The sequence below is a fragment of the Anolis sagrei genome, chromosome X (genome assembly GCF_037176765.1).
Source record: "Anolis sagrei isolate rAnoSag1 chromosome X, rAnoSag1.mat, whole genome shotgun sequence".
In the NCBI taxonomy this organism is placed as follows: domain Eukaryota; kingdom Metazoa; phylum Chordata; class Lepidosauria; order Squamata; family Dactyloidae; genus Anolis; species Anolis sagrei.
The window spans coordinates 30,594,399-30,608,628 of NC_090034.1; the positions used below are offsets into that span (position 1 = coordinate 30,594,399).

General features: G+C 42.8%; 1 protein-coding gene across 2 annotated transcripts in view; it reads left to right on the plus strand.

Moving 5' to 3' along the window:
• Positions 1-9,341, plus strand: part of NAA25 (N-alpha-acetyltransferase 25, NatB auxiliary subunit) — a 54,925-nt gene extending 45,584 nt beyond the window's left edge. For both annotated transcript variants that reach the window (XM_060786069.2, XM_060786070.2), the window contains 6 exons: positions 857-980; positions 1,292-1,357; positions 1,740-1,837; positions 1,932-2,042; positions 2,334-2,480; positions 6,156-9,341. In XM_060786069.2, coding sequence (XP_060642052.2) covers positions 857-980; positions 1,292-1,357; positions 1,740-1,837; positions 1,932-2,042; positions 2,334-2,480; positions 6,156-6,278 — 669 coding nt within the window. In that variant the 3' untranslated portion in view covers positions 6,279-9,341. The remainder of the gene's footprint in view (positions 1-856; positions 981-1,291; positions 1,358-1,739; positions 1,838-1,931; positions 2,043-2,333; positions 2,481-6,155) is intronic.
• The last annotated feature ends 4,889 nt before the right edge of the window (positions 9,342-14,230 follow it).

A 14,230-nucleotide genomic window follows, 5' to 3' on the forward strand; every position in this document is an offset into this window, starting at 1 on the left:
GAATAATGGTTTAATCAGTTGGACAGTCTTATCTTAAATTATAGTTTTATGTAAACATTCAAAAACATTTAACCTACTGATGCCTCAATTAATGCAATTTTATTGGTATCTATTTTTATTTTGAAATTTATCAGCTGCTGCATTTCCCACCCTCTGCTTATACTCGAGTAAATACATTTTCCCAGTGTTTTGTGATAAAATAGGTGCCTCGGCTTGTATTTGGGTTGGCTTATACTCGAGTATATACAGTATTTTATCTTCATACATTTTGACTTAGTTGTACCCCTCCTTGAGTTGTTAGGGGAGGCGGGTAACAAATAACACCGGGACTGTGGCGCAGCTGGCTGGAAGTCAGCCTCATTAAGATCACTACTGACCGAAAGGTAATGAGTTCAAAGCCAGCCCGAGTCGGTGTGAGCTTCCAACCAATTTGTGTAGCTTGCTGTCGACCTTTGAAGCCTGAAAGACAGTTGCATCTGTCAAGTAGGAAATTTAGGTACTGCGTATGCGGGAGGCTAATTTAATTCATTTATGACGCCATAAAAATCTCCAGCAAACATGCAAAGAATGAGGAAGTACTTCATCAATGTCACAAATGGATGATGAAGTGACAGCTCCCCTGGTGGCCAGAATACCCTGTCTATATATGTTGTGTGTCTATGGCATTGAATGTTTGCCATGTATATGTACATTGTAATCCGCCCTGAGTCCCCTGCGGGGAGAGAAGGGCAGAATATAAATACTGTAAATAATAAATTAAAAAATGTATTGTTATGATTATTATTATGACTGCTCCTGCTCCTTTGCCTTCTCCAGGAGTGAAGTAATTCTCCCTCTACTTTTGCTTTTTGCCCAGTATCCAGTCCTTGGTCCTCCTCCTTCTCGAATGGCCCGTTACTTCAGCAGTGGGAGCTGCCAGTGCCAGACCAGCTTGTTTAATCTTGTTAGTGAAATTCATGACCTTGATACCAACGGTTTAGGTGAGTCTTTGGCATTTCTGGAGCGAGAGGGCCAGGTGGGTGGCAAGGCTTCTGTGGTACTTGGAAGACATTGGCTGTTTAGACACTGCGCTGATCTCACACAATGTTCCTGTCACACATGGCAATAATATCCTCTTTCTGCACATATTTTCGGTTACCAACCTTTGTGCTGTTTTAATAGGACATTCTGAGATGATTTAGCAAGCTTTTCTGTTTGTTGCCCTTGTTGCTTACCTGGGCATGTTGTTCTTACTTTCCCTAATGCTTTTAGTATTTTATTGTCATTGGAATGTTTAACTTTTTATTTTCAGAAGATTCAACAGCAATTCAAGAGAGAATAGGAAATAGCTTGACATCATTATTAGAACAACTAACAGGTAAATCAGGAACAACAAACTAATATTTCCTTCTTTCAAAAGAAGTTTGTAAACTTAGGAGATGATAAGTGAGTAAATATTTCTGAAAGGCAGTGGCAGTTCATAAAGAGTTACTTTAATTGCCTGTTGTGTCTGGTATATTTTAAGCATGTTTTAATATATGCTTTTATGGATGTACTTGATTATCTTGTGCCCCGCCTCAAGCTGAAAGGAGAGGTGGGTAATAAATAAAAATATTTTTATTATCATCTTCTTCTGTACTTCTTGGGGTTGTGCAGATATTGAGAGGGCAGCTACGGGAAAGACCGACAGTATCTTGCCTTATATATATGACCTCCATTTTGATCAGCCACCCTTTGTCTTTCTCCCTCTCTGTTTCAAGATCAGTTCAATAAATGCAAAGGCGATCTCTTGGAAGTGAGGGAGAACAGCGTCAAAACGCATCCAAATATTCTAGAAAATCTTGTCTTCTTTGTGGAGGTGAGTGGGAGAGGCAGGACCTTGTTCACTTGCCAGCCACAGACTCCGGCAGCAGCCTTCCTAAAGGCCTTGGGCCCTCTCCTCCTCTTTGTAGACCGTTTCCATTGTCCTGTGGGTCTGTGGTTATTCGGACACCATTCTCCGGCCCTGCCGGTCAAGCCTGCAGAAGAAGAAGAAGAAGAAAAAAGAGAGCAACATCACAATGGTAGGCAAGGGGCAGGTGACTCCCCCCTTCCATTTACTTGTTGCTTAAATTGAGGTCACTTTGGAAGGAGATGTGTGCTTTCTGTGGGACAGTGGCAGAAGAGAACTCCTGCCTTCCTGCCTCAGGCCTGTGCCTCCCAAAAAGCTTCTCATTTGGGGAAGCAGGACGCCAAACTATAGTTGACCCTGCCAAAGATCTCAGAGGTCATGTGGAAGAACACCCGCATTTTGGAAAGCTGTGCAGATCATCTTTCCTTCCTCTAACCACGCTTCTCTGTGTTACTCCTTTTAGCCTCCAGTTTTTGCCAGCTTCCAAGAATACCTTTCTGGGCTTCAGACACTCACTTCCAATGGGATCGATCATATCAAAGGGCTTGAAATTACTCTCACTGCACTTAAACTTGAAGAGCTGTCTATAGAGGACGACTTACTGTTGCAGGTGAGACACGGCTACTTCTGAACTAAATGCCCGAGTTAATGTTTTCACAAGTTAATGTTTTAACTTGTTAGGACAACCTCAATGGCCTGAGACATAGGGATTTTAATGATAATGATATGTGATTATTTTGATGCTTATTTATATTTATGTAACTTTTGTTTTACGTAATGTGTGGATTTATTGTTTATGTGTTAGGTGGGCGTGTTGATGGTTTTGTGTATTATGTCGTTGTATTTTTATTTGAGTCCCATCCGTGGGAGAAAAGCAGGATTAAAGTTAATAAATCATCATCATAATAATAATAATGAATGGGCCCTTCAGAGCCCAAAGGGTTTAAGAGAGGTGAATGCTCTCATTCTGGTTCTGGGCTGCCCTATCTCAGAAATGGAGAAAAGGGAATGTACTTTCTGTGGAGGAGCTCGATCTTGCCGTTCCCACACATACCACATGAGGGCACCAGGTAAAAGGGAAAAGGCTTTGTGGAAGTGAATTTGGGGTGTCACACAACAAAGGTGGGGAGGAGATGGGCTCGAGAAAACTTTGATTGGATGGAGGGTGAGCAGATAAATGCTGGCGCAAGTAGGGAAGGAAAGCTCCTCATTAGTAATTTCAAAACTTTAAAAGACAATTCTGCTGTCCTGATAAAACGAACAAAGGACAACTCTGCTGTCCTGACAAAACAAACAGCTGCGAAACCCACCTGCTCTGCAGCATTTCTCTTACCCTTTTCAGTTCCTGTTCTCACATTGCATTGAAATGGTTTGCTTTCAGCCCCACTGTTTTTCCCACAGCATAAGAGTGCCTGGAAAATCATGCAGCTGGCAGGAAAGTGTGGTCTGGGCATTTTCCAGCCTCTTGACAGCACGCAGGTGACAAGCTGAGATGGCCCTGCCATGGTGCAGCCCCCCATGGTCTCTGCACCTTTTGAGCTCTGTTTTTTTCCCTAGCTTTACAAAAGCCCTTTCTCTTTACATGTCTGTCTTCAATTATCCTGCCGTTCTGAGGATGAGCCACTCAGGAATAAAAATGGTGGATACTATTTATCCTTTTTCTTTTCCAGCTGCCTTAGATAGAGGCTTGGAAGTCCCTTTGGGGGATTTCCTACTCTGGCTAAGTCCCAACGATGTTGTTATTCTGAGTATTTTCATCAATGTATTCCATAGAAATATATTTGAATATATGTATCTTACATCATGTTTTATGATAAAGTGTTTTAACTATGCTGGACCTTGCTTTGAGGAGAGAGAAGTAAGAAATGACATGATGGTGATGATGATGATGATTATGATGATTTTACATCTTATAGCTCATGCAGATTTATTTATTTATTTATTTGGAACATTTATATCCCATCTTTCTCAACCTCCAAAGAGGGACTCAGGATGGCTACCAACAGGCACTATTCAATGCCATCACAAAATAAAACATAGCATAAAATACTAAAGTGTGCAAAGACACTCAGTGCGTAAGAGCCATGGTTTATAGCAGTGTTTCCCAACCTGTGCTCCGTGGACCACCAGTGGTCCCCAAGAACAAAAATATGGTCTGCGGCCTCACCATTACTACATCGCTGCCTCGAAACCATGCGACAATGAGAGCAACTGATCTCAAGAAACCCTCTTGTTGTGCCGAGGCAACGGGAATGTCGGGAGGGGAGAGGCTGACTACCCACAAAACATTACAACTACTATATCAGCTCTAGATTATTAAATATGGTTTTCTGTGAGCGAGCAGATGGTAACTACTGGATGTCATATATCATATGTTCTGTATCAGAAACTAGACCTGATGTGGTCTATCCAATGCAACTTTCTGAATCACCAGACCAAATCTAAAGTTGACCAACAACTGATTTGTAACCCTTTTGGTACTAATGTTGGAGAGTGGTCCTTTGTCAAAAAAAAGTTGGGAACCACTGGTTTATAATGTGGGAGTCAATCCAGCAAATAGGATAGAAATAAAACGTGGTTAATGGTTAAACTTTGGCTCAAACCCAGGACCTTCAGCTGGACTAAAAAGCAAAAGCAGGCTAAATTTCCATCTGCCTAAGAATGCAGTGGCTGGCTGTAAGTTTTCTGGGCTGTCTAGCCATGTTCCAGAAGCATTCTCTCCTTACGTTTTGCCCACATCTATGCCAGCATCCTCAGAAGTTGAGGGGTCATATGTGTATCAATATTTGCTGATACCTGTAATGAAAGGGCAACTTAGCACTAAATCTTTTGAAGTGATTTCCATGATTTCTAAGGGATGCTGTGGTTTGAGCTATGGATAGGTTTTTAATTGGTTTTAACTGTTTCTCTTCAGTACTGTTAATATTTAATTATACTTGAATGTTGGTGTATTTTTAGACCAAAAATGGACAACAGCAACCACATTGTCTGTAGCTTCAAACTGTTCTTCTCTATTCATGAGGCAGAGCATTGTGGGCAAGCATAAAGATGCTGAGTTGTTTGTCCTGCTCCACAATCACACAAGGTGGCAGATTCTTCTAGATAGTACCATTTTTCCACGTTGTCCTTTGATCTGCCCACTCCACTTCTGAGTCTGTTCACAGACCTTCCACATGACCCATTGTGGTTTGCCCATGGAGGAAGACCCTCGTGGGGGGCCATCCTGTTGGGATTGCCTGATTTTCCTGCCCACAGGGATACTCTTGTTGTTGCTGGAGGAACATTGAGAGGAGTGGTGATTTTCATGAAGCTTTCCCCTGATTTTAGTCTACTGGGAGGAGGCTGATAGCCATACTGTGGGTGGCTTTCACAGTGTTCAACCTTTTTTCTCTAGCAATTGGCCACAACTTCCCGTTACACATCGGGGGGGGGGGGGGGCAATGCCTGCTAGCTTATAAAGTCTGTCAGCAGGTGTAAGTTTGAGATACCCTGTGATTATTCTACATCTCATTCAGTGCTGTATTCAGCTGCTTAACATGGTCAGACTTGTGCCAAACAGGGCAGGCATAGTCAGCAGTTGAGTAAGACAAGGCCAGGGCTGATGTTCTTATTAATTTTGGGTCTACACCCCATGCGCTATTAGTAAGTTTCCGTAGGATGTATTGTGAGCAGCTACTTTGTGCTTGCTGTTCTCACAGTATTTCTTAAATGTTAGTGTTCAATCTAAAGTGATGCCGAGATATTTAGGGTGGGAATGGTGTTCGAGTGCTTGGCCTCCCCAGGTAATCTTCAGTTTCCTGTTGGCTTCATGATTACGTAGGTGGAAAGTACACACTTGTGTCTTGGCAGGGTTAGGCATTGTAGCTGGAGAGAAATTTCAGGGCATTAGGAAGTTGGTTTTCAACTGCTTCAAAGTCTTTTGCTTGTGTTGTTAGGCCAAGGTCATCAGCGTATATAAAGCTCTTTGTGAATGGTGGCTGTGGCTGATCGTTAGTAAAGATGATTAACAAGGTCGGAGCAAGAACGCTTCCTTGGGATAGACCATTCTATTGGCTTCTCTATCTACTTTTTCTGCCCTGAAACCCCACATAGAAGCTGCAGTTTTCTAGGGGGGTCTGGACTGTTTTTGTAAAATTGTTGTCCTGGGTGATATGGTAGACTTTATGCAACAATTTCCTATGTAGCACCGTGTAATAGGCTGCTGTAAGGTCCACAAAAACTGGGTTGTTTCGTTTTTTGTGAGGTATAAATAATAAGAATGATCTTGATGTCCTCCTTTTCCCAGGAAGAAAAGAAGTTTACAAAGATTGCGCTAGGGAAGGTCCAGAGCAGTTACCAGCATGCAGTTCAGGAAATGGGAGAGCTGCTTAAAAAGAGACTTGACACCATCAAACACCTGAAGGTGTGAGGAAGCACCACCCAGGCGCCGCCAGAAGGCAGGGAGCGAAGAGCTGACGCCAGACAACGAAAGGAGCCTCACCCGCCACCCCTCTGACATCGAAATCTGGAACTTCCTCACCAATGCATGAAGGACTTTTATCATAAGATAGTTTTTTTATGTATTACAAAGTTATATTCAAGTGATTAAATTATTGTACATAAAATTGAGGCGCAGGGACCCTTCTCCGTCAGGGTTAGACCACTTTTTATACACGTTCATAATAAGCCTATTGTAACCGAAGCAAAAACCCTTGAACTTGTTTCGCTTCCCTTTGTGGGTGGAGAGGGAGCCTTCTCCTGAAACGCTTCTGGGGGTTTTGACGTCTTTAGAAGCAGCAATAGAAATCCAGTGTAAAGCATATTTCAAAGGAGTTTGTATTTTCTTTTTTCCATCCCATGATGCAGCGTTTCTATTTTTGTGTCTCCGTTTCTTGCCTTAGGAAAGCAGAAGTTGAGAGGGGCCTGTGCTCAGCTGTGAGGCTTTGAGCCGCTTACTGCTCCTCAGGCCTTTTCCCCTTGCTCTCTTCATAGGCCCAACTTAGTTACGTTCCCAGAGGGTTGAATAGGAGGCCTGCGCAAGTTCGGTTTTTAACCTTTTTGTGTGTTTGCCCCCCACCTTATAAAGAAAGAAACACAATTCGGAAGCGGTAGGATGAGTTGATTCATACCGAAATAGTGACCGAAGGAAGCGATATACTTCATTTTGAAATGCAGTTGACTGAAAGCAGGAACAGGTTGCTTTTCTGCCACTTGCAGCCCAGAGAGATGACCCATGCTATCTGTCTTGGGGCAAAATAGTGATTGGTTCATACAATCTGGAATGGTGTCTTCACTATTGAGGTTTAGGACTGGATGAACTTGTGAGCACACTTTGAGTTGCGCCTCCTGTTTCTCACGCTTACCTAATCTTGCGACAGATGCTGAGCATCTTTGGGGAATGTATGTAAGATAAACTTATGATGAGGTAGACATGTGGACAACAGGCCGCTCCAACCCATTGCCAAAGGACTAAATCTCATTCCACCTGACACAGATCTTGGTAAGGACTTGCATCCGCTTCTGGCAGGTTAAGGGCTATGTCTATTGTTTGGAAGACAGACTAGGGCTGGATCTACACTGCCATCTAATCCAGTTCAGTGCAGTTAATCTGCATTCAAAAACTGCATTATATACAGTGTAGATCCAGCCTATGATACGAGGATTGGTCTCCAGTGTTCAGGTCAGAAGCTTTGGCTTTTGGTGACAGATCCACAGTCTCATGTCTAGCCAAATACCTGCTTTGTGCCCCATTGTGTTTGATTTTATTTTCAAGCTAACAAGACAAAAATATCCTTTCCCCCCTTTCCTGGTTGTAATTGTGTTTCAATACTAACCTTGTGTTGTTGTTTTTTACTGACCAGAACAAGGGAAAGAAGCAGCGGATTGAACTCTTTTTCAAAACCGAGCAGATACCTCCACCTAAAAACGGGTTATGTTTGGAAGCAAGCTTTGGCAAAATGACTGGTTTAAGAAAAAGAACATCCAGCGATGTAGCTTTAATGTTTGGAGAGCGCTAGTGATGTCAGTCAGATTTGCTAGAAGTCAAGTGATGGATTTTTTCCCCATTTGTTTCAGGGCCGCTCTCCATCTTTGTGTAGCTTCCAAGCCTAGCCAGTGTTGTGATAGGCAGAGCCTGGACTAGTCATCTTGGACAAAAGCTAAACCCAAATTTGGGAGTCTTTTAACCTTTTGGTCCAAAGACTCGGACCACAAACCACACAGGTGTCCTCTTAGGGGAGACCTGTGTGGGTTTTATTTAAATTGCTAGAGAAGTTCTCCTCAAGAGAACAGTGTATTCAGCATAGTTTGACAAGATACAAGACTGAAATTCGGATTTTGTCTGTATATGTTTCAGAACAACAGCCTCCTTTGTTTCCAGCAGGTAACTGCTTTGTGAGAGAGGCTTTTAAAAATGTTTCCAACCAAACGTTTCTTCATTAGGCGTCAGGGTCCAAAGTGCCTAGTCTTGCTGACCTTATTGTGAGATATTTCTCCTGTTAGGAGCTGAAATAACGTGTTTCTCATTTCCGTGTGTTGCCCTGCAAGGGTCCCGGGAATTGTCAGTGGGAAGTGCCATTGAAATGGACCGTTTGCTTAGTGTGGCTCATGCTTGCTGTCTCCTGAGCTGCATTCAGGCATTGGCTCTGCTCTGGATGAGGCTGGCAGTCCGTTTTGGCTGAAACCCAGCATCTTTTTAAAAATGTTGAAAGGAATTGTTGAAATGTGTAGTTCAGTTGCCCTTGGGGAAATGGGCATGCCTCGTGTTGGAGCGGAGTGGTTCCATCTTTTTGGAGTTGCACTCAACTCAGTCTTCCATGGCTCCAAAGGAGGCTTGCCTCTGTTTGGGCCTTCCTGGCGGAGCAGGCCAAACGGTTCTGGGGCGTTCTGGAGCTCAGGGAACTGTCAAACAGAGAGGGTTCTCACTCAACCAGATGTTTCCTTTTTGTCCCCTTTGAATTTGTGTAAAATGTTGTTTTATCCCATTTTTCCTGTGCTTTAACATGTACCGCCAGAGTGCTAAAAGCCAACTGTTTACAGACCAAGAGACCTTTGTTCTTTATTGCAGCCAAGGTCCTTCCACCGTTGTTTCCGGCCACCCAGTTCTTCTCCGAAATGCATTTTCTTGTGGGTTGGAATGGAGGACATCAATCCACACAGAAAACCCTGTTGCCTGGCTGTGTTTGTTTGGATGGAGGGGGGGAGGCATTGTATCTTTTTAGTCATTTTTAACTGTTTAAAAATTGCATTTCTATTTTGCGACTGTTCTGTTTGATTTATGGGGCGTTTTGTCTCTTTCTTGAACCTGTTCAAAGGGGGGGGTGTCTTTCTCCCTCCCCGGTTTGCGCCGCTTGCTCTTAAGTTATGACTGTGGAAAGTCTGTATGGAACAGCCTCCGCCGCCCACCGAATTTCAGTGACGAAACTGCTAGCGATCTGCTTTAAACTGGATGGGTTTATAATTTATAAAAAGTCGAGTTTCTTTTTAAAACTGAGCTTTGCTGCTTGTATTTCTTTCTTTCTTTCTTTCTGGGAGGTTAGATGCTTCACTGCCAAACCTTGCAGGTCAAATAATAATAATAATAATAATAATAATAATAATAATAATAATAATAATAATACACTTTATTTATATTCTGATCTATCTCCCCGAGGGGACTGCTGTACATGGATGACCTGAAGCTGTATGGGAAAACTTAAACTGAAATCCAGTCTCTGACTAACACTGTCCGAATCTTTAGCACAGATATCAACATGGAGTTTGGTTTGGACAAATGTTTGACAGTGACACTGAAGAAGGGAAAATCATTGAAAGTGAGGGCATAAATATGCCCAATGGCCAATCAATCAAGTGTCACCAGCCAGAGGCCTATAAACATCTGGGCATACTAAAGCTGGACAACATCAAACATGAACATGTGAAAAAACTGGTCAGCAAAGAATACATTCAAAGGGTCAGAAAAATTCTCAAAAGCAAGCTCAACGGAGGCAATACCATCAAGGCCATAAACACCTGGGCCATACCTGTCATAAGATATACTGCTGGCATCATAAACTGCACACAAGCAGAACTGGACAATTTGGACAGAAAAACAAGAAAACTCATGACCATCCATAATTCATTACATCCTCGCAGTGATGTTGACCGGCTCTATCTGCCTAGAAAGTCTGGTGGCAGAGGACTTTTACAAGTCAAACAAGCAGTTGGAGAAGAAAAACACTCCCTGGCAGAATATATCAAGGAAAGCCAAGAACCTGCTTTAATTGAAGTCAATAATTGGAAACTTCTCAAAGCACAGCAGATAAAGAGTCAGTACAAGAAAACTGCACTCCAAACCAGAGCTGACAGCTGGCACAACAAAGCCTTACATGGGCAGTTCCTTGAGAAGATTTAAGGAAAAGTTGACAAGGAGAAGACCTGGTTATGGCTCATGAATGGAACCCTGAAGAATGAGACAGAAGGCCTGATTCTTGCAGCCCAGTAGCAAGCCATCAGAACCAATGCAATTAAGGCCAGGATTGAAAAATCAGCGGATGACCCAAAATACAGACTGCAAGGAAGCTGATGAAACCATGGATCATATCCTCAGCTGTTGCAAGAAAATCGCACAGACAGACTACAAACAAAGACACAACTCTGTGGCCCAGATGATTCACTGGAACTTATGTCACAAGTACCACCTGCCAGCAGTAAAGAATTGGTGGGATCATAAACCCGCAAAGGTCATGGAAAATGAACATGCAAAAATACTGTGGAACTTTCGAATCCAGACTGACAAAATCTTGGAACACAATACACCAGACATCATGATTGTGGAAAAGAAAAAAGTCTCGATTATTGATGTCGCCATTCCAGGTGACAGTCGCATTGAGGAAAAACAACAGGAAAAACTCAGCCGTTATCAAGACCTCAAAATCAAACTGCAAAGGCTCTGGCATAAACCAGTACAGATGGTCCCAGTGGTCATTGGCGCACTGGGTGCCGTGCCAAAAGATCTCAGCTGGCATTTGGAAACAATAAACATCGACAAAAGCATGATTTGTCAACTGCAAAAGGCCACCTTACTTGAATCTGCACGCATCATTCGAAAATACATCACACAGTCCTAGACGCTTGGGAAGTGTTCGACTTGTGATTTTGTGATACGAAATCCAGCATATAGATCTCATTTGCTGTGACATACTGTGCTTTTGTGTCAATAATAATAATAATACACTTTATTTATATTCTGATCTATCTCCCCGAGGGGACTCAGAGCAGATTACAGTATACACTTATACAGGCAAACATTCAATGTCTTTTATACAGTGAACAATGACATACAATACACAAACAAAGGCAAAGATTTCCCTTTCCATCTCCGTCATCTGGAGGCGATGCTCAACTCTGGCCATGGGGAGGTGCTCTTGTTCCATTTTTCCATATCGAGGAGCCTGTTGTCTGTAGACCCTTCTGGTTGTGTTGCCAGTATGATTGCCTGGGTGCCTTTTACCTTCCTGATGAGGCAGTGCCTGTTGATCTATTCACATTACAAGTTTTTGAACTGCTAGGTTGGCAGGAGCTAGGGCTAACAGCAGGACCTCATCCCAACCCACAGATTTGAACTGCCAACCTTCTGGTCAGCAGTTTTTCTGCAGCTAGCATTTTAACCCGCTGTTCTACCTTGACCCAAAGAATATCCTAAATGCACCTGGCAGTGATGCCACCCCAAAGGCACAGAATAAGTTGTTCTCATTTTCAAAAATCCCCTGGCGAAAAGCATGGGAGGGCAAAAGGTGGGCTTTGTGCTCATGGCGTCTCCATTTTGGGTTGAGATGTATGGAGATGCAAAGCGACCTCCACCCCCACCCCCCTTGCCATGGCCGTAAACGAATGGGAAATAACACAAACAAGGCCAATGTATGGCTTCTCCCATTGAAGGAGGAAGTGGGGGCACACATGCTAGCCATATTGTGTATCTCCAGTATGGGTTGAATGATGATGACGATATTATTACCCAACTTGTGGTTCAAGGCAGGGTGTGACGTTAAAACAAAGTGATCAGACTATTAAAATACAAGTTGAAAATCAGGTTACAATTTCACTCATAAACAGATTAAAAATCACATGTTCAAATTGACTTTTTAGACTTCTCCAGGAAACTAGGGACTATCTATACTTTCCTCTTGAAGAAAGTCCTCAAAACTCTTTCTTAGGAGCCAAGGGCTGAAGTGGCTCAGTGTGGCTATGTTGCATTTGGACCGGATGCAATGTAGATCCATCCCCAGGTGCATCTCCACCAGGCCTCTGCGATTCTTAGGAATTGTGGGAGTTGAAGTCCAAAACACCTGGAGGGCTGAAGTCTTCCCATGCCTGAGCTACAAATATAAGGTTTTCAACTCTGGAACATTTGAAAACAACTCCAGGAAACAACAGGGCATGAAAGACTGGATTTGCACTCTTGAGTGTCCACAAAGGTTTATCGATGGAGCCTGATTTCTGATACAATTTTCAAGTATTTCCAACAATGTTGTGGTATTCTTTTGTAACCACCAAATTACCAATTAAGTCATTTTTAGGTTTTTTAAGACTCTAAACTTTGTAACTAAAATAGAAATTTGATTTAATGAAGTCTATATAAAATATGCGGGTGGGTCAAAAAGTTTTGCCTCTTGCGTCATAAAAATGTTATTAATGAACCAATACAGCAGAAGTTGCTCCAGATCATAGCCCGAACTTTCTTCTACACAAAACTACCCTTCAACGTAGTCACCATCAATTTGTACACATTTGCACCATCATTTAGCCCAGGCATCAAACCATTTTGGAAAAATTCAGGGTTTGGCTTTGTGACCCATGATTTTAAAGCTGTTTTGACATTCACATAATTGAATCTGAAACCACATAGCTTATATGTTGTCAATGGCTTTCATAGAATTGTAGAGTTGGAAGAGATCTCATAGGCCATCCAGTCCAACCCCCTGCTAAGAAGCAGGAAAATCTCATTCAAAGTACCCCAGACAGATGGACATCCATCCTGTGTTTAAAAGCCACCAAAGAAGGAATCTCCACCACACTTGGGGGCAGAGAGTTTCACTGCAGAATAGCTCTCTCACAGGAATCATTGGGTTACTGTGAGTTTTCTGAGCTGTCTGGCCATGTTCCAGACACATTCTCTCCTGACGTTTTGCCCACATCTATGGCAGGCATCCACAACTTACAAACTACAGTATCTACAGACCCACTAAGAAAATCCAACAAATGCTACACCCAGCAATGGAAAAAAGGGATCCTCTCACCCTTGCAGGAGTCTAACATACACCATGCAGCTGTGGACAAGTCTACATAGGGACCAACAAATGCAGCATTGGCTGGACATGAATCAAGGAACATGAAAGGCACTGCAGACTATTTCAACCAGAGAAGTCAGCCATAGCAGAGCACCTGATGAACCAACCTGGACACAGCATATGATTTTAGAAGACAGAGATGCTGGACTGATCTAACAATCACCAGTTCAGACTACACAGAGAAGCCACTGAAATCCACAAGTACAATTTTAACTGAAATTTCAAAATCCACAAGCATGTGGACAATTTCAACAGAAAGGAGGAAACCATGAAAATTAACAAAATCTAGCTACCAGTATTTTAAAAACTCTAAAATCAGGACAGTAAATAAAGAACAACACTCAGAAAACAGGGGAATTCCAGTCAAGAAACAACCAGGGCCAGCTAACACCTCCCAACAAAGGATTCCACCAGGCTTTGTATTCAATACTAATCAAAGAGGCCAAGTGCAACATTCACACTTGCATCCAGCAGACACGAGTTCTCTCTCCCACCCTGGACATCATTCCACAGGTGTGTGTGTGTGTGTATAAACCCCACTAGCCTAGCTGCTTCCTGTTTGGGGGAATCCTTTGTTGGGAGGTGTTAACTGGCCCTGTTTGCTTCCTGTCTGGAATTCCCCTGGTTTTTGAGTGTTGCTCTTTATTTACTGTCCTGATTTAGGAGGTTTTTTTATTACTAGGAGCCAGATTCTGTTAATTTCCATGGTTTCCTCCTTTCTGTTGAAATTGTCCACATGCTTGGGCACAGCATATTATTTGATAACACAGAAATGCTGGACCCCTCCAACAACCATATCAAACTACACAGAGAAGCCATTGAAATCCACAAGCATGTGGACATGTATATAAACCCCCACTTGCCCAGTTTCCAACAGACTTCACAACTTCTGAGGATGCCTGCCATAGATGTGGGTGAAATGTCAAGAGAGAATGTTTGTTCCCTGTAGTTGGACTGTTCCATTGTGCCAAGTTTTAGAGTAGGAGCTTAGGATCCCCCTAGAGACCGAGCTCAGTTGGTTCAGCCCATTCTGGCTCAGAGCTTGGTAGAAAGA